Source organism: Aulonocara stuartgranti (assembly GCF_965226115.1).
Source record: "Aulonocara stuartgranti genome assembly, chromosome: 11".
Classification (NCBI taxonomy): domain Eukaryota; kingdom Metazoa; phylum Chordata; class Actinopteri; order Cichliformes; family Cichlidae; genus Aulonocara; species Aulonocara stuartgranti.
Window position 1 is genome coordinate 31,579,856 of NC_138947.1, and position 23,333 is coordinate 31,603,188.

The following is a 23,333-nucleotide window of genomic DNA, read 5'->3' on the forward strand; positions in this document are numbered from 1 at the left end:
AAAAGGTTTAATTCAAAGACTTACAACAATCATCTGTGCCAGAGACAGCTTGCTTTCAACTCAAGTTAACACAGACCTTTATATCAAAGATATTTAAACAGACTGTGACTCAGTAGTCAATGAAAATATTAATACTGGTCAGAAGATGGGGCTGTTAACCAAAATTTAAATATAGCAGTTCCTGAAAAGGTTCAGCAAAAAATCTGAATTTGAAATATTGAAAAACATGAACATGCAACAATAGATAAAATGGAATATGGTTTATTCTTCATTAAACATTACAAAGCACAAAATAAAACCAAGAAAAACATGCTCAAAAGTCAAAGCATGTGTGTAAAAAAAAAAAAAAAAAAGTGATTAATATTTGAAGTCATATGAAGGTGATGTAAACTAACGGACACCATCAGTCCAGAAAACAACAAACTGAAAACATCAGAAATTAACCACCACCACAACTTTCAGGAATTCAGGAAGCTGGAAATCAGAGTTAAGGGGAAGAAGAACACAATGAAAAAGGTTAAGTAAAAAAATAACATAATTCCTTTTTTGTTTACATTTTTTTCTGATATTTTCATATTCTAGATACATATTTAAGCATTTTTTATTCATCTTTAGGCATAAAAAGAACATTTTAGAACTTCATTTTTTAAACATGTACTTTTTAAAGAGTTTTTTACATGTTCACTTAGGTGGACAATTTATAGTGTATAGAGTGAGACATCAATGTCCAGTGTAGTGGTTTATGTGCAAGTATACCATCGACACTGACACAAATACAAGAAAATAGCCCTTGAATAGCTGTCTACTGTAGTGACCACTATGCGTGAAACGGTTAAACATACCTGATTATATTCTGATCAGTATTAAGCAATTAAGCATAATTGACTATCAGAAAAAAAAAAACCTAATACCATTTCTCTTATTCACAATCACGTATAATGATGGGTTGTGTCACGGTACTGGGTGACCCAGTTTCGTTGTATTTTGTTATTCATTTGTGTTCTAGTTTCAGTTTAGCTTATCTAGTTAATTTCTGCCATTTTAGTCCTTTGTTTTTTAGATCCTTTTGTGTCATCTGCCCCTGTAGTAAGTCTCCCTGGTTTGTGTGTCTACCTATCATGGTTCTTGCCTGTGTGGTTCTTGTTGTCCTGTTTCCTGTTTATTCTGAAAGTCTTGTTTCCATGTTCTATGTGCGTATTTCCACTGTGGTGCCATTATGGTCAATTGTGTCCGCTGTTTCTCCATGTGTGTTCACTTCCCTCTGTTACACTCAGGGGCAATTCTAGGATCAGAGCTTTGGGGGTGCCGAGCACCCAGAGAGCTGCCCATCCTGGCAAGGTAAACTTTAGTCATCACGATGAGACTTCTTCCCCGTCTCTGTCAGTCCCTGCATCCTTAAATGTCTCCAGTTGTCCCGAGTTCCCTCTGACTGTCTCCTTGGTGCATTTAAACCCCTGTTCCTCCCTGTCCTCATCGTCTGTTGTCTTCATCTCCATTATCACTCATCATAATTGTACCCTCTCTGTGCAAGTCTGCAAATTTCTTTATTAAATCATGAGATTCTTAAATTCATCAAGTCTCTCTGTGCCTGGGTCCTACACTCCAAAAATAGAAGAGTCCTTGAAATGTACAAAATATTATTACAAAATTAGAAAAATTGAGACACCTTGGCCTCTGGTACAATGTATACAATGTATGAAAAGATCTTTACTGCAGATACTACTATGGCTCTGCAGATTTGTTCTTTTCTTTTATCCTATGTCGCCTCACCTTGAGGTTGGTAAATCTGTCTATCACATTTTGGTGGTCAAGTTTCTCAAGCATTTCTCAACTGACATCACAGCCAGGTGCTGGAGTCTGCTTTGACCCATGGTCCTTCTCAGCCAGGTATGGAGCTGACTCAAGACACTAAAAGACCTTTCACAGCTACAGCTGCTAGCTGGGTTTGTTAGGGCAACCTGAATAACAGTTTTCAGTGTGGGGACGATCTGATTATCCAGAAGATTGTACAATGTTAACATATCTGGGATGGCACCAGCCTCATTCTTGAGCTTCAAAAAGGTTTTGGCAACCGTGACGTCCTCTGACTGAAGCTCAATATGGTAATGCAGTGCCAGGGCTGACAACCCAGTTTGTTTTGCAGATTCTGTACAGCAGCTTTAATATAGGGAGAAAACAACTTCCAGATTGTACGAGTAAAATTAGTTTAACAGTTTCTGTTTTGCCTGTGTCCTGAATTCGAAAATGTTGAGCAACAGAACAAACCAACAGAGGCTCAGGAGAGTGCAATCAGACAAGGAGTTTATTAAACACACGCAGGAGGAGAAGTATACAGCACCACACCAGCAAAACGTCTCCTGCTAAGAATACACGTGGAAGTGTTTTATAACATCAGGGTTCACGCCCCTTCTCGCTTCGATTACAGATCAGATACATCGATTTGCAGTAAATGGTACATCTTAAATGGCTAAAAACAGACACCAAAGTTCCCTTTTCTATAACACCTTCCATACATGGCAATAAATTTCAAGCCTACATGGTCCCTGAGGGCTTGTCCTCTTCTTGACGGGTCTTCTGTCATCTGTTACCAAGTAGACTAAAATGCAGTCAGAAGCTAAATGAGTTTCAGGCCTTTGGTCTGGCAGGTTTTTGGATTATATGTGTTTGTAAGCGTGTATGTGTCTATCCTTCTATGCTCCAAGTCACCCACAATATATCGACTGAGACATCGCGCTTATCGAAGCTTGAAACCTTCAATAGACTGAGACTGAGCATCAACTCTGAATAAAGCACAGACATGCAATGTGTGTATAAACTGACTAGGGCTGCACCTGTAAGAAAAAGGTTAATAGCAGTAAGTTTCATAAACATCTTTAATGCAATATCAATGCTGTAAGGTATATTATTAATGCAATGTTAATAATGCAGGTTATATTGTTGCAGTAAAATAATTTCTGTATCTCCACACCTGTTAGTACTCCCTGTCTGTTTTCTTACCTGGTTCTTCCTGATCTTGTACTTTCTCCTCATGTTCTCCTCTTTCCTCTCTCCCTCTTTGGACTGACAATCATACACAAATAGATTGTATTCAATTAGATTTAAAAATATATATATCAAGATCACTAATAAAAAAAGTCCTCTCTCACTGTACTTTCAACCAAAAGGCAAATAACCAAAGCACATGTACAACTAATAAAGGATATAAATATTGAAACACTGATCCAACATTATCCTTTATTGACGGATCATTTGATCTTACACTTTTACCTGAATGTGGCTCCTGTTTTTGAAAAAACGTCCTCATATCCAATATGAACCTGGCTGTCTCTCTGTACACACACACACACACACACACACACACACACACAAAAAAAACAGGAGTTATAAGGTTAATGCGCATCCAGTCAGTTAGCTAGTTAGTACCTTGGGTTCAATATCGGCACATATGATAAAATAACCAGTTTCTCTCATTATATTTCAAACAAGACAGTGGTAACAGCAGCAGGCTACGGATAATGTTAAGTTTTAGATTTTAAATAGGCTGTATAAATTTCAATGGGAGCAACAGGACGGTCAAATATCGCTGAATTTACTACAGATTAGGACGGATTGTAGGGTAGCAAACATAGTCAGGAAACACGTTTTCAACACAGCAGGTTACCTGGGTGTAATGTTTTTCAGCTAAAAACAAACATGGTCTGACTCCTACCTAACTATATAAAGAGTAACTGAAGGTTAAATGCTGAAGCACCCCCAAAAATGGGCTAAAATCGCCCCTGGTTACACTCCTGTGTATTTAAGTCTTGTGTCTCTTATGTTCCCCCCCTTGTAGTCACAGTCATAGTTATAGTCATAGTCACAGTTAAAATCATAGTCAAACTCATAGTCTAGTCTTAGTTGTCGGTTTTGGTTTTGTTATTCATGTATCAGCCTAAATAAAGGCTTGCTTTTGTTTTTCAACCTCAGGAACCATCAAGTTGTTCTCTAAAAGTGAACACGAACTTTTTTTTTTAAGTGCTTTAAAAGTGCAAAAACCCACAGCTACAAACATCTGACTGACACTACTACCTTCTAGGTATCCTATAGAAGATTCTCATTGCATCACTACATGCAACATGCAGCTTCTGCATGCAACAGTGATTGTAAGAGGACCACAAGGGGGCAGTACATAGCGGTGTGCAATACGTTTCAAAGCAGGGGCGGGTGTCCTGCAGGTTTTAGATGTGATCTGATCCAACACAGCTGATTTAAATGGCTAAATTACCTCCTCAACATGTCTTGAAGTTCTCCAGAGACCTGGTTATGTACTCATCATTTGATGCAATGGTATTTGCCTGCACATAGAGCTTACAGTGCTGTCTGTATCATCATCATCATTCATTTCATCAGTAATAAAGCATGGATGGTATCTTTTTAATCAGACTTACACTTTATTTATAAATTTGATTAAAAATAAATATGATTTACTATTAGCTAAAACATACAGATAAACTTTTGATAAATATTTGCAGCTCTGGAGGCCAGTATCCCTGAATTGGAGAGTTTGCTTCAAACCCTTGAAAAACCCCTATCTAGCCAGGCCCCTGTAGCTGATTGTAACGCTTGCTGACCCCTGGCAAGCTGTCCCAAGAAAACTGTCCCAAGCACAGGACCGCTGGGTGATGGTGATGAGGAAGCATAGTCTTAAACAGAAGCTCCAGAGGTAGCACCAACATGTTCATGTGTCTTCTCCACTCGGCGACACACCATCCAAGGATTAAATTCCAGTAATTGGCGATTCTGTTCTGAGATGTGAAGCTAGAAACACCAGCAACCATAGCCAATTGTCTTCCAGAGGCCAGAGCCTTCAATGCGCATATTAGAGTCAAACCACAAACTATATCACTCTTTCACAATAAATAATAACGCGCACAAGTTGTTTCAGTGATAACAAACTATATTAATTATAGATAATGCTGTTTATCAACAGTGAAGGCATGGATGTCAACAGATTAACACAGGTGAAACTGCCCCTGACTAGATCTTGCAGAGTGAAAAAACACAAAACAACCACTCGAGGGCCAACTGCCGAACAAAAAACACCTAATTCCATCATATTACAATAGCTATATCAAGCTATATAGTTTATGTCTTCCATATTTCCAACCATATCCATAATCACATACTGTGTATGCTACCATTGTATGTAGTGTATTATCTTACTTTTTTCATTGATTGTACTTATTTGTATTTTTGTATTTCCTTCTGATATCTGTACCTGAGCTGAGGTGACGCAAAAATGTCCCCGTTGTGGGATCAATAAAGTCTTATCTTATCTTATCTTATTGAGGGAAATTTAAAACTGCTGGCTAAGGGTAAATGTAAATTCACTAAAATCCTAATTCCAAGCAGTAATGACACCTGGTTACATTAATCAGAGGACACTAAAATCAATATTGAAAGGATGACTTTGCCAAAACAATGTCGGACTCTGTAGTTTTCTCTGGTCCCCTCCCCAATTGGACCACGAATGACAAGTTTAGCTGCATGTTCTCCTTAAATTCCTGTCTGCCTGAGTGGTGTCCCACAAATGATGTGGGCTTGATAGATAATTGGGAAACTTTCTGGAGGAAACCTCCCTTATTAGGAGGGACCGCATCCATCCCATTTTGGATGGAGCAGATCTCATGTTTAGAAATCTGGCCAAATTAATCAAAACCTCCCAAACGTGACTATCCAGAGTTGGGACGAGGAAGCAGAGTTGCAGTCTTACATGCCTCTCTGCAGCTTCTCTCATCCTGTTATCCCCAGAACCCCATCCCCTTAGAGACTGTGTCAGCTCCCAAATAGACAAGAAACAAACTAAAACCCTGCAAAAAATGACTGAAACATAAGAAATCACAATGAAAGAGCAATACAGTACATGTGGTCAGGTCTGTCATGCCCCAATCCTGGTTTTGGCACCACTGTAAACAAATGCACGACAGTCCCGACCACATGTTCGCACTTTTCAGTACACTTTTTTATTGCGGCTGTTGACTTACACACGCGGCTGCAGTTTTTCAGCAGATGCAGTGGGTGCCCATATTATTAATGTGACTGCTGCGAATTTCTTTGTTCGGCTTTAAAAGTGATTCCGATGCTAAACATGACTTCCACATGACTTTTCTGCCAGGTAACTTGCGCCCCACCTGTCAGACTTCTGCCCCACACAGGGGGGCGCATGATAGGTTCAAGCTACAAACCTATCCGCTGGAACGTTGAAGACAATATAATTACACAGCAAAGCAAGACACGAGTAGGCAAAGTTCTTCATGTTACTCATGCATGAGGGAGTCTTGCCTGGAGCCAAGTGTCGTTCCACCACTTGACCTCCGTCAGACTCTCAGCCAGGTCCCCCATAGCACTCCTTTTATTGTGGTTACATGAATATGCATAGGGTCATTAACATATAACATCTTACATAGGTATACATGTGAACAAAGAATACTGTGTGTGTGTGTGTGTGTGTGTGTGTGTGTGTGTGTGTGTGTGTGTGTGTGTGTGGTCAAGATGTGACCCTGTGAAGACTCCCCAAAGGCTGGTGCCAGGAGTCTAGGGCTCCATCTGAACAAAAGGCTCTTATACTTAAAGAAATATACGTGTGTTTGCTAAACCATATATCAGCAAAAGAGAAGATACGACCTCTCCTAGGAGGTGTGTGATCTATGCCAGAATACTCTGTAGAGGAGTGAACGCACTCCCCTCTTCCTGCTACACAGAGTTGTTACAGACCTCCTTGGATGAGACATTCTTCCAATCTACAAATGATTATATACTTCTAAGCATATATGGTTAAATATTTCTAAGCATAAATGACAATCAACAATACAAAACCTAACAGCGCACCACACACTTTGAGAATTACTGGCATAACCAAACGGAAAAAGTTTATAATTGTGAGACTACATTTCATAGTTAGCATCAAATTAGTGGCTTTAAAAAGTTAAAGAAGAAAGTAAAAGCAGAAGAAAATGCACATTTAAAAAAGCAGCATAATATGACATTACTCTACAGTAGGGATGGGTATCGTTTAGGTTTTATCCGATACCGGTGCCAAATCGGTACTTTTGAAACGGTGCCGGTGCTCAAACGGTGCTCAAACCGGTGCTTAAAGAATGGAGAACACAAAATTGGTCCAAAAACCTCTCATGTTCAGCTGTTTTTTGTAAAAATATAACAATGTTAGCCTTTTCTGCAGCTATGGGGCATATATGGCATCACTCTTGGCTGGAAGCAGTGCTTAAACAATGGAAAAAACACAAACTTTGTCCTAAACCTCTCATGTTTAGCTGTTTTCCACTTTTTCTTTGGTCATTTTATCCTTTTTAGCCAGGGTGAAGGGAGTATCTGCCATCAAACAAGAAGACAGCTGCATGTAGCTATGATGATGTTTGCTAGTTCACCTTACATGCATTAATGTAATAACGTGGTTAGCCTACTCAACGTAAATTAGCTACTCACGCAGAGAAGAACGGCTGCTGACACCATCATCCGTCATCATTTCTGCTACACTGGCAGGGCTAGGGGCCAGGACTCTCCTCTTCGTGTTTTTGGGGGATGTTGCATAACAGGCAACCCACCCGCAGTAGAGGTGCTCGGTGTGAGGTCTCGCAGCAAGCTATCAAATACGGTGCATTTCTGGGCTTTTAAAAAAAACGCTATGCGTCGCCAGGTGTTTCATCGGATTTGAGGTGTTACCTATGGGGCGCCGTTTGTAAACTGAAACATGCCGAAATTAACAGCAACATTTTTCCACATTTAGCTCTAAATCTTACAAAAACATGTTTTTTCGAGTCATTTTTTACAACATTTAGTATAATATTTGTAACTTTTCATATTTAAAACAGGATTTTAAATGTTAAATCTAAATGCTAAATGTTAAATGTAAATATTATATTTAAATGTAAATGTTAAATGTTAAATGTAAATATTATATTTAAATGTAAATGTTAAATGTAAATATTATATATAAATCTAAATGTTAAATGTTAAATCTAAATGTTATATATAAATCTAAATGTTAAATGTTAAATCTAAATGTTATATATAAATCTAAATGTTAAATGTTAAATCTAAATGTTATATATAAATCTAAATGTTAAATGTTAAATCTAAATGTTATATATAAATCTAAATGTTAAATGTTAAATCTAAATGTTATATATAAATCTAAATGTTAAATGTTAAATCTAAATGTTATATATAAATCTAAATGTTAAATGTTAAATCTAAATGTTATATATAAATCTAAATGTTAAATGTTAAATCTAAATGTTATATATAAATCTAAATGTTAAATGTTAAATCTAAATGTTATATATAAATCTAAATGTTAAATGTTAAATCTAAATGTTACGGGAAACTAAATATTTAGCTAATATGCAAATTTATTGTACGGGTCAACGGAAATACCAAAATAAAAGCTTCAAGAAAACCTCCCGCGCTAAAGTGTGCCGGTGTTCCAGATCAACTGGCGTTGGTCGAACAGATGTGTGGCAGTCTTGCGTTTCAGGAGCTACTACCGACAAACCAGCAAAAAAAAACGGCAAATGTGTCACCTGTGACACTTGTGAGGTTATCTCAAACACACTCCGTCAGTCTTGATGCTGTTGAACAACAAAATGTTTAAAATGTGGCGAGTTTACCTGGTGATATCCTCATGCGCGACGCGATCGCGAAAACAGCAAACAATTAACACCACGCCGTTGTTGTTCACAGGACAGCAAGAGTAAACGATCGGGAGACTCTTGTCGTCGTTATCGTTCCCCTCGCACGGTTTATTTCTCCGGTTTCAGCGTTTTTGCTTCACAACTACAGCGAGCAGTTTACTTTGTGCACTAACATGGACTCGAGTCAACCAGCGCCACCTCTGGCCAAGTGCCACAGCCTACAGCCAGATCAACCTGTGACACACATCTGCAGCACGTTTGATTTCGTTTCTTGCACAACACATTTGTACCTTTCAGTTGTGTCTGTTTGTGCGTCATGCAAATGAACCTTTGAAAAAAATGAAATGACACCAATATTTCACTAGTGTTGTAACATCACATGTCGTTAGCGTAGTCTGTCTGTGTCTTTTCTCTGAGAAAAAACATTTTAGAGTTGGTTGTTATATACAGTCTGTATAAGTGTGGTCAATCTAATGAACATTTGTAAGGAGATGGCAGTTACTGTGAATGTACAGCAGGTGATCAGTAATAAACAGCCAGACAATGACTCTGACAATCTCATTCAATCTTGCAGACTGAATGCACCTTCTGTGGAAAGTGGTACCACACAGTGTGTGTGGACTTTCCCTGTGCAGAAGGCGACTACAAATGTTGTGGGTGCTAAATAAACAGAAAAAAGTGATCCCTGTTGTCTTTGCTTACTGATTGTTTTTAGTGTTGACAATCCACATTGCTGCCATTGCATCTTTCAACATGTTTGTGGGTAGATTTGAATGTACCAGGGGTAAGTGCAGCCACTCAGCCTCTACTCAATGTCATCATAGCAGCAGGTGAAGATGTGTCACAAGTTAATCTAGTAGTGGGCTATGGTATTTGGCCACAGATGGCAGCAGTGGACTGACCTCCATTTGAAACTGCTCCAGCTGCTGTGTGATAGTGGATCTGCTACAAATTGAAGATCATAGGCAAGTTTTGGAAATGAACCCTTGTATTATGTTGAAGAACAAAAAAATGACATTGATTTTGTTGCGGGTCATTTAGATCCGTACTGTGTAAATCCACTCAGAATTGTTCAAAAACTGCAATGAAACAATAGCAACTTTATTTCCCATCAGATAAACATGTAGAACACAGACATACAACAGTTAGACTTTCCATAACTATTTTAGGAACAATTTGGTTTTTCGTTCTTACAAACACATTTCTTTTGAACTTGCCCAACGTTCTCAGTTTTTCAATGCTCAACATTTTCAATTTTGTCCACATGATGGACAGAATGTAACTGTGTACTTTCTGCAGATGTACTTCTTGCATTTCTCACAATACGTGCTTGTTTTAAAACAGGAATCTTCCTAACTAAGATTTAAAACAAAAGATTGCGTCTCCTCCAGTCTCACAAACAGATGACAAACCAAGCGACACACCTGAGTCACTGACTTTATATATAACTACCAACTCTCCAGCCATGTTGATGGATTGCCTATATTGGCTGGAAATATTAATTTCCAGGGAAAGGACACAGGCAGATGATGCTTACAGGATGTGATGTGATGTTAGTGCACAAAGTAAACAGCACGCTGTAGTTGTGAAGCAAAAACGCTGAATTCGGAGAAATAAACCGTGCGAGGGGAACGATGACGACGACAAGAGTCTCCCGATCGTTTACTCTTTGTGTCCTGTGAACAACAACGGCGTGGTGTTACTTGTTTGCTGTTTTCGCGATCGCGTCGCGCATGAGGATATCACCAGGTAAACTCGCCACATTTTTAAGCATTTTGTTGTTCAACAGCATCAAGACTGACGGAGTGTGTTTGAGACAACCTCACAAATGTCACAGATGACACATTTGGCGTTTTTTTGCTGGTTTGTCGGTAGCAGCTCCTGAAACGCAAGACTGACACACATCTGTTCGACCAACGCCAGTTGATCTAAACGCCAGTAGATCTGGAACATAGGCAGGAAGCTGTGTAAAGTTGTTAATCCCCGTTCTGTGGGGTTCAGTTCATTTAAGCATTAGTTAAGTTCATTCCTAAAGGCCCATCAACTTGAATGTTTTCCTTGTCTCCCTGCTTTATCACTCCTAATTTGACTAGTCAGATAGTTAAATCAACGTGTGTTTGGGTGATCAGAAACATTTGACAACAAGTTAATACTGCAAATATACACAATCTAAGTTATTACAGTTATCAAGCATGGTTAAGTTGTTTTAATAGGGAGAGAAGGAAACACTAAGCATTCAGGAGGGTACGTAACCATAACACTGAACTATGTTCCTGTTCGGCTCTTCCATGAAGATGTTACATTTTTAATTTTCGTTCTTTCTTCTTAGATTAAGCTTCTGGATTCATCGCCGGTGATACTGACACATAGCCAGTGCTCCTGTGTGGCAGGCGCTGTTATGTGCAATCACACAGTGGCACTGCTCTTCCAAACAGCACACTACTCACAACTCAGAGTGCCGGTTGTCCCCCCTGTGCATAGCTGCACGGAATCTGAACAGCAATGGCACAAGCCACGGACAGTGGTAATTTAAATGAGGTTAAAGTTTTTGAATTAGTCCATGTTTACATATGAACAGCAACACCATCCATAGTAAATGTGTCTTCTGTTAGGGTGTGAAGCCAGGACCCATCAACTCCATGATCTTCACTAAGCCAGTACCAAATAGGACGGCCCAGACTGGAGTACGGTAATTACATTTGTAAAATTTGGTTTCATGTGTTACAAATGTATGTTGCTATTTTTTTTCATACATACATGTGTCAGAATAGGTATTAATTTACATACATTACACTTTCTGAAGACGGCTAACTCAGTCATGTACATATACATCCCAGTCTCTAACTTATGCACCACTGTTTTACACCTTTTAGTTTTTAGTTTAGTTGTTGTTCAGTATAATAACCTTCTCCTTTACATTATTGTCATTGATGTTTTCTTTAGGAGTGGCTTCTACAGAGGCATGGTGGGTCCGTTACCAGATCCCTGCTTGTTCAGAATAACGGAGGCATATGCAAAATTTAATATTGAGGACAGGCCACTTGTGACCACAATGAACATGAGACCTGACAAGCCCCTTGTGGAAAGTGCCTTTGGGCTGGTGCAGGAGGGCAGTGTTCTGTCATATCAGCAGCCGGTTTTGACAACCCGGTACATCACACTACACCGCGATGCACCACCAACACCGCACTTGCCTCTGGAGGGGTATGACATCTTGCCATCAGATTGTGTGTTTGTGTGCTCAGAAGAAGAGCTTCTGCATCTGAAAAGCTTGTCTGTAACTCTGGAAATGGCTCACAAAATAGAGGAAGCTACACGTGAGCAAAGCTCTTCGTCTGAGTGGCATCAGCTCCGAAGGCCCAGAGTGACTGCCTCTAGGTTTCGGGAGGTGTGTCACGTCAGAGGCCAGAGCTCGGCCGAGTCACTAGCAGAGCGTATATTGAAGGGAACAAGGCAGACAGCAGACATGAGGAGAGGAACTGAGATGGAGCCTGCAATAGCAGCAGAGTATAGTAGGCTAATGAATGTTAACTACTCACCCTGTGGTCTGGTCATTCACCCCATTGCCCCCTGGCTTGCTGCATCTCCTGATGGTGTTGTTTTTGACCCCAATGAATACCCCCAGTTTGGCTTCGTCGAATTCAAATGTCCCAATGTACAAAACTTTATTGACTGCAAATATGTGCAGATGGAATGTGGTACCCCTAAACTAAAAAAGAGCCACGCATATTACTGGCAAGTGCAAGGACAACTGCTCATCAGTGGGATGCAGTGGTGTGACTTTGTTGTGTGGGCACAAGAGGACTACCTAGTGCAAAGAATATACATGGATACAGATGTGCACAATGCAATCAGAGAAAAGGCAGACTATTTCTTTTTTTACATATATATGCCAAGATACCTTTGTTTGAAAAAATGAACAGTGAAAACAGCAAAAAGGAAAAACAGATCCTTCAGGCTGGCTGGAACAAAATAACTGATGTTTTATTTTCAATATATTTCATGAATTCTTTTGTTGTTACATGTTACTTTTATGTGACATCAATAAACTGTTATTTAAGCAATGGCATCAATTTAATTTTTAAAAACACACATTAAAACATTGAATTTGTGCAGAACTTATTTACATGGTAAGTATTTAAAACTCCATGCCTAGCATACTGATATACATTTAGACAATAACACAACTGAACTGTAGAAAATGACAAATGGTATTTTTGATGTTACAAAAGTTCAATGTCACTTATGGTTTTAAAACGATTTAGTGATTTACTTTATAATTTTGATAAATAGTTTTGTTGAATCTGAATAGTAATATAGTAGTATAATTAAACAGTATTATTAACATTAAACATTTGCAATGAATTTGAATTATCAATAACTGAAACTCAACTATCAGCACTCAAGTACCAGTTCTGTAATCAAGTATTGTCAGCTGAGAAGGAAGAAATTCAACTGTAGTGGCCTCAGCTGCAGGTCATTTTCCACAAGTTACTTGTACTGGCACTGGTGTCTTGGGAAAAATCCATCTTGTCTCACTTAACCCATTTTTTAACTAATGCTGTGTTCTGGTAATTTGACAGCATACATGCCACTGCAAACAGTTGGTTGATATTATAAACATGTGACATGGTAATGATGCTATCAAAAAGTTTGTTCTGTTTGATCCTCCTAATGACTCGCTCCACATGTACCCTGAGTCTGGCTATGGCCTGCGTCTCCTTAACCTGGTATGCTGGCATCTGCTTCTGCTTAGATAGAAAAGGTGGGCAGTACACTTTGCATTTACAACAATCGGTGATTAGGAAGCCCTTATCTACCATCACTGCCATGTCTTCAGTCAACTTCTCAGCTGATTTTGTGTATAGAGAAAACAGAAAACTTAGCAAAGGACCAATTTATATTGCACCAACTAGGTAATTCCCAAACAAGGTTATTATTACTAAACTAAAACTAAACTAAAACTAGATGCAACAATTTTTTAAGGCAATTAAAAATTAAAACTAGATTTAAAAAGAAAATGTGTGAGCTATTGTAAAACTCTTTAACATGAAATAAAATCTAAAGAAAATGTTTTTTATTATAATAATTTTCTGAAATCTTGTCTCTAACGAATACTAATAATTAACAAACTCTAATGCTTACACCTAAACTCATAAAAAATATCAAAAACTAAAGATTTATAAACAGTAAAAGCTAAACTGAAACAAGAAAATCCACTCTGAAAACTAAATGAAACTAATCTAAATAAAAACAAAAAGTCAAAACGAAATACAAATAAAACGAATTTGAAAATGAAAACTATAATAATTCTTCACAAAGAGCTTTTAAATAACAGACAAACAGTATCTAAAAGTGACATCCTTAGTGGTGGATTTGGCCCTTGACTTCATCAATCTACTGTTCAATCTCATCAAAAATGGTCTCAGTGAAAGCCTGGCTGCCAAGAAGCCATTCATAAGGAAGGGAAACAGGGGAAAAGGGCTGAGGTATGTCAAGTTACTGGCCTGAAAATCAGTGAAGGCTTTGTCATGGTCTAGTCCAAAATTTAACTGACAGCATTGGTGATTTGAATGGCCTATATTTGTATAGCGCTTTACTTAGTCCCTATGGACCCCAAAGCGCTTTACACTACATTCAGTCATCCACCCATTCACACACTGGTGATGGCAAGCTACATTGTAGCCACAGCCACCCTGGGGCGCACTGACAGAGGCGAGGCTGCCAGACACTGGTGCCACCGGGCCCTCTGACCACCACCAGTAGGCAACAGGTGAAGTGTCTTGCCCAATGACACAACGGCCGAGACTGTCCGAGCTGGGGCTCAAACTGGTAACCTTCCGATTACAAGACAAACTGCCAACTCTTGAGCCATGATCGCCCCAATTTTATCAACATTGACTGAATTATGAATGCAGCATCAGTACCATCAGATTGTTTTTGTTCTCACCATGTAATACCACCGGAAAATATTCTGATTGGCAATTGCTTAATTGTTCAGCATGACAATGACCCAAACCCACTTCCAATGCATTAAAAGCATACCTGGATTAAAAAAAAAAAAAAAAAAAATCAGTCATGGATTGGCCATTTTGATGTGTTTTTGTAACTTGAATTAATTTTTTCCACCAGTTTGTACAGTACTCTGTAATATACTGTATTTCAAACCTCATACAGGCATGCATCGACTGTGTGCTAGTATAGATTTTCTTTTAGTCATTTCAGTTTTCACTATTGTTACGCGGCATTAGTGGAAGATGGTCTAGTGACCGATGCTCTTTAATTTCTGTTATTGTTGCAGTACTGTGTCCTACTTGGTTATTTCAGTACACAAGAGCTTTAATATGTTTTGGCACATTTTTCTTTTGTACTTGTAAGCAGTCCTCAAATGAATAAATGAACATTTGTCCTTTATTGTTTTCTAAAACTCAAATAAATGATACTTTAATAATAAAACTCGGAGCCAAAAAATAAGCTCACTGTAGAATGTAAACTAGATCAGGTGAAAATAAATAGTTGAGGGCAAAAGTATCATGATGGCCACAGTGAAAAAAACAAACAACTTTTTACACTTCTTTTCCAGCACAGTGTGTGGCTCTGAGTCTTTTTTTCTTTCTGAAGCAAATTCTTTTTTTACAACTCCTAAATGACATAAAGATTTTTTTAAAATGCATCACAACAGCCCTATAAAAGCATGACAGTGAAAGGCAGTGAGTTTCCCTACACCAAAAACACAGTTACAATCAGAGATTGGTAAATTCTGTAGCAGATACTACTCTTTTCCCAAACTTCCCTGATTATGGAAATTCAAAAAGCAGTTGTGGTTACGTGAGATACAAAGAAAGACACAGCACTTGAGGCATAACACTCGTGATGTCTTCTGACAGTCCCCAAAACGGCACCTGCCCCCCTCTCCCTCTCCAAGCTGCTCCGGCCAGTGACCTGAACCGTCATATCGTGTGGCTGCGTCTGGCAGAGGACTCTCCTCCACCAGGATGGGACTGCGGGTTTCATTTGTTGTGTGAACCTCTGCTGCCGGCGGCTGGGGAGGAACTGAGTCTTGGGTATCCGAGCTACTAGAGAAGATCAAAGCCTTAGACACTTCCAATCTGAAAGCCATGAGAGTCAAAGGTGGCACGGATGCTCTGAAATCCTGTCGATACAGGAGCCAGGAGTTTACCAAAGCCAGATCCGTGAGGTACCAGAGCACTGCTTGGGGCCAGCAGCTTGGTGCAGAGGCCGTGAGGGGAATTGCATAAAGATTTTTCAGTTCTCTGTGGAGACGGGCCGACATCTGGGCTTTCTCAAAGTTTTCAATGAGAAAGGCCGCGCTCCTTTGGCCATTTCCCGCAGTAGAAAGTATGAAGCCACAATGGGATCTGCGCAGCATCAACTTCCCATCTGAGCTCACAAACTCATCACCGATCTGTCCTCGAGCCCCTCCCACCCTGCCTGCTCCATGAACCCCAGCAGCTAAAAGGCGTTCGAGCATCACAGGGGTGGACAGTTCCTGTTTGCAAAGGAACACCATACTACCTTTGGGGACCATTTTTTCTACAGCACCTTCTTTGTCTGAGAGATCCACCTTAAGATCGACATGTAAGAGTAAGCCGTCAAATCCAATTAAAGCAGTGCTGTAGAGAGACAGTTTGTTGTTGTGCACCTTCCCAGTGAGAGGAAGTGGATATTGGTCAACTGCATAATCGCCCTCTCGTCTTAATGACTGGCACCCTGCTTTGAAACGACACAATAATGGATGAACTTTCCACAGGGGATCAGCCTGTTTTGAACCATCTGAGCCATTTGCCTCGTCACCACATTGATCACTATCACAAGTTCCTTTGTGGGGATTAGCGTTGGCTGGATACTTTGAAGAAGTCAGCTTCAGTGTGCGAGACAGCTCGAGGAAACGGGACAACGGGATGGCTTCAGCAATCAACGGCACCTTAGTCAAGTCTTCCCAGTAGAGCTTTGCACTGGGAAACTAAGAAAGTAACAATAGAAAAATAAATAAAATTAGGTTTTAGCATCTAACCAAAAATGAGGTAATAATTTCAGTAATCAGACAGGCAGAAATACAAACCTTCAAAGTTCCCATTGCGATGTGGATCCCAACAAAGCGTGCAACTTCCCTGGCCGTGACAGCGTCAGGCATGTTGGACAGTTTATTTGTACAGTTGGCAAGTTCTACCCAGGTATCCCAACCAAAGTACTTAGAGAAGTAATCAATGGGCTCTCTGGTTCTGTTGCCATCTCTTGGTGCATTAGACGGGATCACGGATGTTGGCAAACTAAGGGGGGAATAAAGTCAAAAGAACATCAAGAGCAAATCTTACATGTATGTAACAGAGGAACAACAGCAATAATAGAAAAAAAAAAAAAAAGAAAGATATTTAGAGTTATTTCTAGGGCTGGGCCATATCATACCATTCACGGTAATACCGGTATGATGTCGGGCAACGATAAGAAAATGATAAGAAGATAAGAAATTATACGTACATGGCAGAAAAAGCATGGCAGCAACGGAGAATGGGAAGGGCGAAAGCGGATCGTTGAATGAAACAGATGAACCAGACCTGGTTTGTTAAAATGCTGCAACTTCAGTGGTGTGGAACTGGTTTGGCTTTCGTCCGTCAGATACACAACAAAGCACAATTTTTGGTAGAGCATGCAAGCGGGCCATTGTTATTACCGTGTTTTACGGAAAATAAGTTGCTCTTAAAATCCTTTGATTTTCTGAAGAAAAAAATAAATAAAAAAATCGACAGTGCCCCTTATAATTCTTATGTATGAATTCTGGTTGTGATTACTGACCTCAAACAGATTTTATGTGGTACACGGCGCTCAAAAATCTGTAAAAAATGTTTTAGTACAACTTTGCTAAGCTATGAAGCCGCACAGCTTGATGGATTGTCAGAGCATTACGGCTACCGTAGGCAGGAACCTCGCGGAGTGATACGTACTGTGCTTCAACATAATATTACCGTATTGTGTGTGTATAACCTCTTTTTAAGTTTTGTGGATACTATGCATGGTTACGCTGAGGATATGTCGGCCAATTTCCACTGGAAATGCCTTTTGGTTAAACTGCCAGCAAAAAAAAAAATTGCATTTTCACTGTTAAATTTTTATGTAGCTTTAATGCACATAAAAATACATAAATAAATAAATAAAAATAAAAACAGCTGCTCGTTTAAGTGAAAATGCATTAATAGTGCAAAAAAACCATCAAAGTTGCGGAGTTGTAAAGTAGTTTTGTAAAAAGTTTTGTCTTGCGTAAATTATATCATCAGTTATATCATTATCGCAAATTTTCAAATATATATCGTGATGAATATTCTTGGCCATATTGCCCTGCCCTAGTTATTTCTATGGATAATAGTTTTGTAGACTCAAAGAAGGTCTTACTGTACCTTTGCGATGAGTGATCCGACTGTTGTGCACTGATGGCCGAGTTCTTGGAGAAATAGGCCATTACTTCTGCTTCTGAATCAAGCTGAGGATCTGACAATTCAAAGCCACCCATATCCTCTTCATCGGGACTTTGGAGGAGAAACTCACGAAGATCTGGTAGGTGAATGGTAAATGGCCTGCATTTGTATAGCGCTTTACTCAGTCCCTAAGGACCCCAAAGCGCATTCACACACTGGCAATGGCAAGAACAGCCACAAATGGATGTTCCAGCCATTTGTGGCTGGAACATCATTCACTATGACTCTGAGGTGCTGCCACTCAGAGTCCGACACAGCTAAAGGACAGATTTATTATGTAAGAGGATCATCTTAAGTTTTATTGACATCATCAATAAACAGCTTAAGAAAATCTCTCAAATATAAATACTAATCATTCCACAAAAGGGAACAAACCTTGTTGCTCGATGACCTCAGGATCTGAAAAAAGACCTTCGACTCTTGTTTCCTGATAGTCTGGTACAGAATGGATCGATTCACCTGTTTAAACAGACTCAAAATTAATATATAAGCCTTTAAGTAGTATTTGGAGAATACCAAATATAGAAATCGATAAAGTCAAGTCTCTACCATTTCTATAACTGAAAAATACTGGCGATCGTCAGTGCAACCCCTCAACCTGCTAGTAGACACACCTATGTCATCAATTTGAAAATCTTATGTGGTCCTTGTCATCACAATCACAAAACTTTCAGAACTTACTCTGACCTTGGTCACTGAGATTTTAACTCATCCACAATTTTTAGTAGCTGCACCTATGCTATCAATTTGAAAATCCTAGATGACTTCCTTCTTGAGTTATTGCACTCGTAAGATTTTCAAAAATCTTGATCTCTGATATTGACATTGAGGTCACTGAGACTAAAATCACCTGAGAGTTTTAGTAGCTGCACTGACAGTAATAATTTGAAAATCCTCATCCCTACATTCTCAAGTTACTGCATTGACCAGATTTTCAGAAAACCTGACCTCTGAACTTTAGGCCAAGGTCACCAAGATCCAAACTCATCCAAGGTTTTTAGCAAATAAACCTGTGGTATCACTTTGAAGCTACTATGCAATTATCGCATTCACAGACTTAGGGGTCAACGCTGCCCACCCGCCCATCCAGCAGGGTGATGACAATACCCCATCAGCCTTTTACGACTGAGGATTAAAAATGGTGGATTTCAAAGTAAGTGGAGGTCGAGTGAGTTACTTACGTATATCACAATCAGCTGTTTGACTTTCTGTCTGATTTGCATCGTGGGATCCCTCTGGGTTTCTGCTGGTCCCAGCAGATTCTACTAGGACCTCTCTCTCCTCCTCCTTTATTGGATAGAAAATACACTGGCTGGTGTTGAACTCTGGTAAGATGCAACAGTCCGTTGTCCTCTCCCCAACCTCTACTGCTAAAATACAAATCAAAGAACATGATTTAACATGGCACAGTGGTTTTCCAAGAGTTATACTCATTAGCCAGAAGGTGATTAGCCATGAGTGGAATCAGAGGTGACAACAGCTAAACTTTGGATTATCCAATAATTAGAAATCCTGTTACTCTCAAAAAAGTAACATTTGATTTAAAAAAAAAAAAAAAAGAAAAAAAGAAAAAGAAATCAAGAGATACTGTGCCAGGTGGTATGCAGACTGCAGAAATCAATAGTTTTATAATTACATATTGGTTGAGAAACCTTAATACTTACTTGGGATGACTGTATTTTCACTAAGTGCCTCTACATTCCAGCGGATGTGTCTGCTGCCATTTGTGGCTGGAACATCATTCACTATGAGGCTGCTTTCCTCTTTCACCGGAACAGTATTGCGATGATGCAGCGGCTGCACGCTTGCAGTCTGTCTATTTTGACTAGTGGATGCAGTCAGTGGTTGATTCGAACTGTTGTCTTCAACCTTGATCTCATCACTTCCAAGAACTTGTACCTCATTTTCAGTGATGTAGCCCAAACCCTGTAATGAAAACAATTTCTTAAGTATGCAGTGTTGAATTCTATCTAATTTGTCTCACTTAGTTTCTGAATCATCTTTTTCCACTTGTGTTTTCATGCTTTTCCTCTGGGTGGCTTTGCTGATTAGCTTTCAATGTGCGCTCTTGGCCAAAGCTCTCCCCGCAGGTCGGACAGGCAAATCGGCCATTGGCGTGCGCCCGGGAAATATGGGCATCCAGCTGCTCTGGACGGGCAAAGCTCTCTTCACATTCTTCGCAGGGGTGGGCTTTCCGTGGGGCATGCTTCTTCTTCTTGTAAGCGCAGAGCTGAATCGAGCGGGGGAATGTGAGGTCGCACTCGGGGCACGGGTGCTGACGGGGTGGGGTCGGCTCTGCTTTAGGTTTCTTCTCCTTTGCTGAAGCCTGACTCTCGTCCTCGGGAGTTTTATCTTCCGTTTCTGACTTTGCTGTCACCTTCGAGGGACGGCCACGCTTTGCTCCGCCTGCTTTCCCTTTTTCTTCCGCTGGGGTTGCCATCGCGTCTGATGTGCTGCCGGCCTTCACGGTCTCCTCGTTAATGTCTGCTTCCTCTTTCTTTTTCCGCTTTCCCTTTTTCTCAGCACCTGCCGGGTCTTTGGCCTTGGCAGGCCGTCCGCGTTTCTTGACAGATGAAGTGCTGCCGTTGCACTGCTGACCTTCGGGGTATTTCTCCTGGTGTGCCATCAGCTCTGATTCAGCTTCAAATCCCTGGCCGCACTTCTTACAGCGATGAGTTTTTGTAGAATCCTCTGGCTGTTCTGTAGTCTCGACATCTGGGCGTGGATGCTGGGTCAGGCGATGAGCACGCAGCAGTCCGGCACTACGGAACGTTTCATTGCAATCTTTACAAACCATCTGTTTCTCTGGACACACCTGTCTTCTATGGGATCTGAGCTAGACAGGAGAGAAGTAAATGGTTATGCAACAGGTTAAGCACAAATACATAAAGCTAGAAACTGATTCATTCTGCAGTATGTTCTAAATTATACTCACTTCAGAGAACGTTTTAAAGCTCTCTTTGCAGTGAACACATTTGAAGGGCTTGTCATCCTTGCTGTGTGTTGGCTGATGCTGCGTCAGTTCCTCAGATGACAGAAATGTGCAGTTGCACACGTAGCATGTGAACAATGTGTTTCCCTGAGAAAAGATGACCAAAAAGAACGGGGAGGAGAAACATTTAAAACCTAAAGCTGCTATTAGGGACATGGAGTTGTGAACGCTCTTTGAGAGAAAAATGGGCTTCTACTCACTCAACTGGAATCTGGCACCTTGAGTGTATAATGTAAAAGCTATATAGTGTAAGTATGTCTGTGAAGGTTCTCAGTCGTCCAGGTCATCGTAGTCTAAAGAGCTTGGAAAGAAAAGCGTCTGGATTTCTTTAAGTTGCTTGAAGACGTTTCACCTCTCATCTGAGAAGCTTCTTCAGTTCTAGGGTCAAATGGTGGAGACTCACAGATTTAAGCCCTGTGGGAGTGTCCCCCCCCCCCCCCCAAGAGGGACAATGGGCCCCCTAACCATCTGTCTTCTCTATCCAAAATGTGTGAACATTGGCATCCTCAAAAGACAGATGGTTTGAAAGAAGCCATCTATGCCCACTGTGAAAGACCATTTTTGAACAGAGGCGGTGGCTTACGACACTGTCTGCCATCTATAATCCAGTTTGGAGATCCCTTCCCTTAACACCGACTCACATCCTTGGCCATTTGACCTCAGTAAGTCACATGACAGGGTGAGGCTAGGTTTCACAGTGGGTTCACCCGTAACCTTGGCTGATTGTGATCCACACCCGTTTTCACACCTTGGTTCACGTGATTACGTAAATCATCAATATGGGGGTCCATAACCCTCTTGGGGGGGGGGGGGGAAGAGACACTCCCATAGGGCTTAAAATCTACTCCCCACCATCTGACCCTAGAACTGAAAAAGCTTCTCAGATGAGAGGTGAAACGTCTTCAAGCAATTTAAAGAAGTCCAGATGCTTTTCTTTCCAAGCTCCTTAGACTATATAGTGTAAGCTACACTACGGTGTTGTTACAGTGGGTTGGACACGTCCCGATTTTTTTTTGCTGCAGCCATTTTCAAAATGAATGAGGATGGACTGAGGAAGTCTGATTGTGCAGGCTTTTACATGACAAAGGGTGCACAGGGATTTCCAGATGGCATGATACAGAAGATCACTAATGGACAAAAGCACCATAACAGCACGTAATGTAACGTGCGAAGCAACTAATGAGGCGAACACAAATGGGACATTACTAGCCCTCGGAATGCTAACATTTGCAACACCAGGGCAATGTGTGCAATATTCTGCTTGGTGCAAGATGCTACACACATAGGCTGAACGTAAAGGATGATCTAGTGACTTGAGAAAGTGATTACTCTTGATAAATTGTTCTCAAACACATGGGGTGTTTTTACAGATCGATGTTCTTCAACATAAACTGGAACATCCCTATTTCTTAGAGTAACTTTATCAAAGGAGGACTTTGTTTATGGGTCAATGGCAGCTAAAACCACAAAAAACCCTCAAATCTACAGTTTTAAGTTTCATTATTGCAAAATTGGAAAGAAATTAAAAAGAAAAATCCCAACTATCCATCATTGAGCAGGGTTGAACTCTGGTGAATAGATTAAGACACAAAAAGGTCATCAATTTAGTTAAAAATGACACACTCTGTTCTTCTCACCTGCTGAAGCTGCTGCTTGTATTCCTCCCGGTGGCTCTTCTTCATGTGTCTCTCCTTGGCTTTTGCACTGCAGAACGTGATGAAGCATTGGAAGCACTGCAGGTTTTCATGCTGGTCTGAATCCACAACAGAATGTCAAATTTATTATGTGTTGTTGCTTTTAGGAAGCTGATTTAAAAGGTATGATCGCTGCATCACTCACAGGAATGAACCGAGGGAGCCGGAGGTCCATTCAGAGTGATGGGTTTGTATGGTTCTGCCGGCTTTTCCGGGGGAGCCTCGGGTGGTGGATCCGGCAAGCCCCGTCCCATCACGATCTCCTCTATGTTCAAGATCTCCGAGTCCATGGTGCGATGTTCCCTGTTCTTCCTGGAGTCAATTTAAAAACAAACAAGACACGAAACAAAGTTTAATTACCACGTGGAACAAACACTAGTTTAATAGACAGCGGGAAACATAACAGCGCCAGAAACGCAGATATGTGCTCATTACGTTAAGTTCAACAGCTGACTATACAGAAAAA

The 23,333-nt window shown here is 40.3% G+C and overlaps 3 protein-coding genes and 1 long non-coding RNA gene across 6 annotated transcripts in view; 2 read left to right on the forward strand and 2 right to left on the reverse strand.

The window, feature by feature from the left end:
- LOC309717043 (sialic acid-binding Ig-like lectin 14) overlaps positions 1–23,333 on the forward strand; it is a 287,651-nt gene that overhangs the window by 25,190 nt on the left and 239,128 nt on the right. The window lies entirely within an intron of this gene.
- The window catches only part of LOC309717046, a 104,997-nt gene continuing 83,948 nt past the window's right edge, over positions 2,285–23,333 (reverse strand). Inside the window, exons 1-4 of one of the 2 annotated variants that reach the window (XR_014279615.1) lie at positions 7,483–7,922; positions 3,268–3,329; positions 2,998–3,060; positions 2,285–2,831 (exon numbers count right to left, since the gene is read on the reverse strand). This is a non-coding gene — a long non-coding RNA (uncharacterized lncRNA). Of the gene's footprint in view, positions 2,832–2,997; positions 3,061–3,267; positions 3,330–7,482; positions 7,923–23,333 lie in introns of those variants that run through there. The other variant, XR_014279614.1, reaches the window with a different exon arrangement.
- LOC309717339 (uncharacterized protein) lies at positions 10,248–12,615 on the forward strand. Of its 2 annotated transcripts, none has more exons than XM_082551849.1 (4): positions 10,248–10,439; positions 10,566–11,214; positions 11,303–11,379; positions 11,634–12,615. In XM_082551849.1, the coding sequence occupies exons 2-4, from the start codon at positions 11,089–11,091 to the stop codon at positions 12,607–12,609; spliced, it is 1,179 nt and encodes a 392-aa protein (XP_082407975.1). In that variant the 5' UTR covers positions 10,248–10,439; positions 10,566–11,088; the 3' UTR covers positions 12,610–12,615. The 2 variants fall into 2 exon arrangements, with proteins under 2 accessions (XP_082407975.1, XP_082407976.1); XM_082551850.1 differs by having other exon boundaries at positions 10,569–11,214.
- Positions 14,820–23,183, reverse strand: znf576.2 (zinc finger protein 576, tandem duplicate 2). Its single transcript, XM_082552660.1, has 9 exons — positions 23,013–23,183; positions 22,811–22,926; positions 21,117–21,260; positions 19,846–21,017; positions 19,363–19,551; positions 18,557–18,640; positions 18,104–18,257; positions 16,774–16,981; positions 14,820–16,674 (listed from the first exon to the last, which is right to left on the reverse strand). Exons 1-4 carry the CDS (start codon positions 23,155–23,157, stop codon positions 20,178–20,180), a joined length of 1,245 nt encoding a protein of 414 aa, XP_082408786.1. The 5' UTR covers positions 23,158–23,183; the 3' UTR covers positions 14,820–16,674; positions 16,774–16,981; positions 18,104–18,257; positions 18,557–18,640; positions 19,363–19,551; positions 19,846–20,177.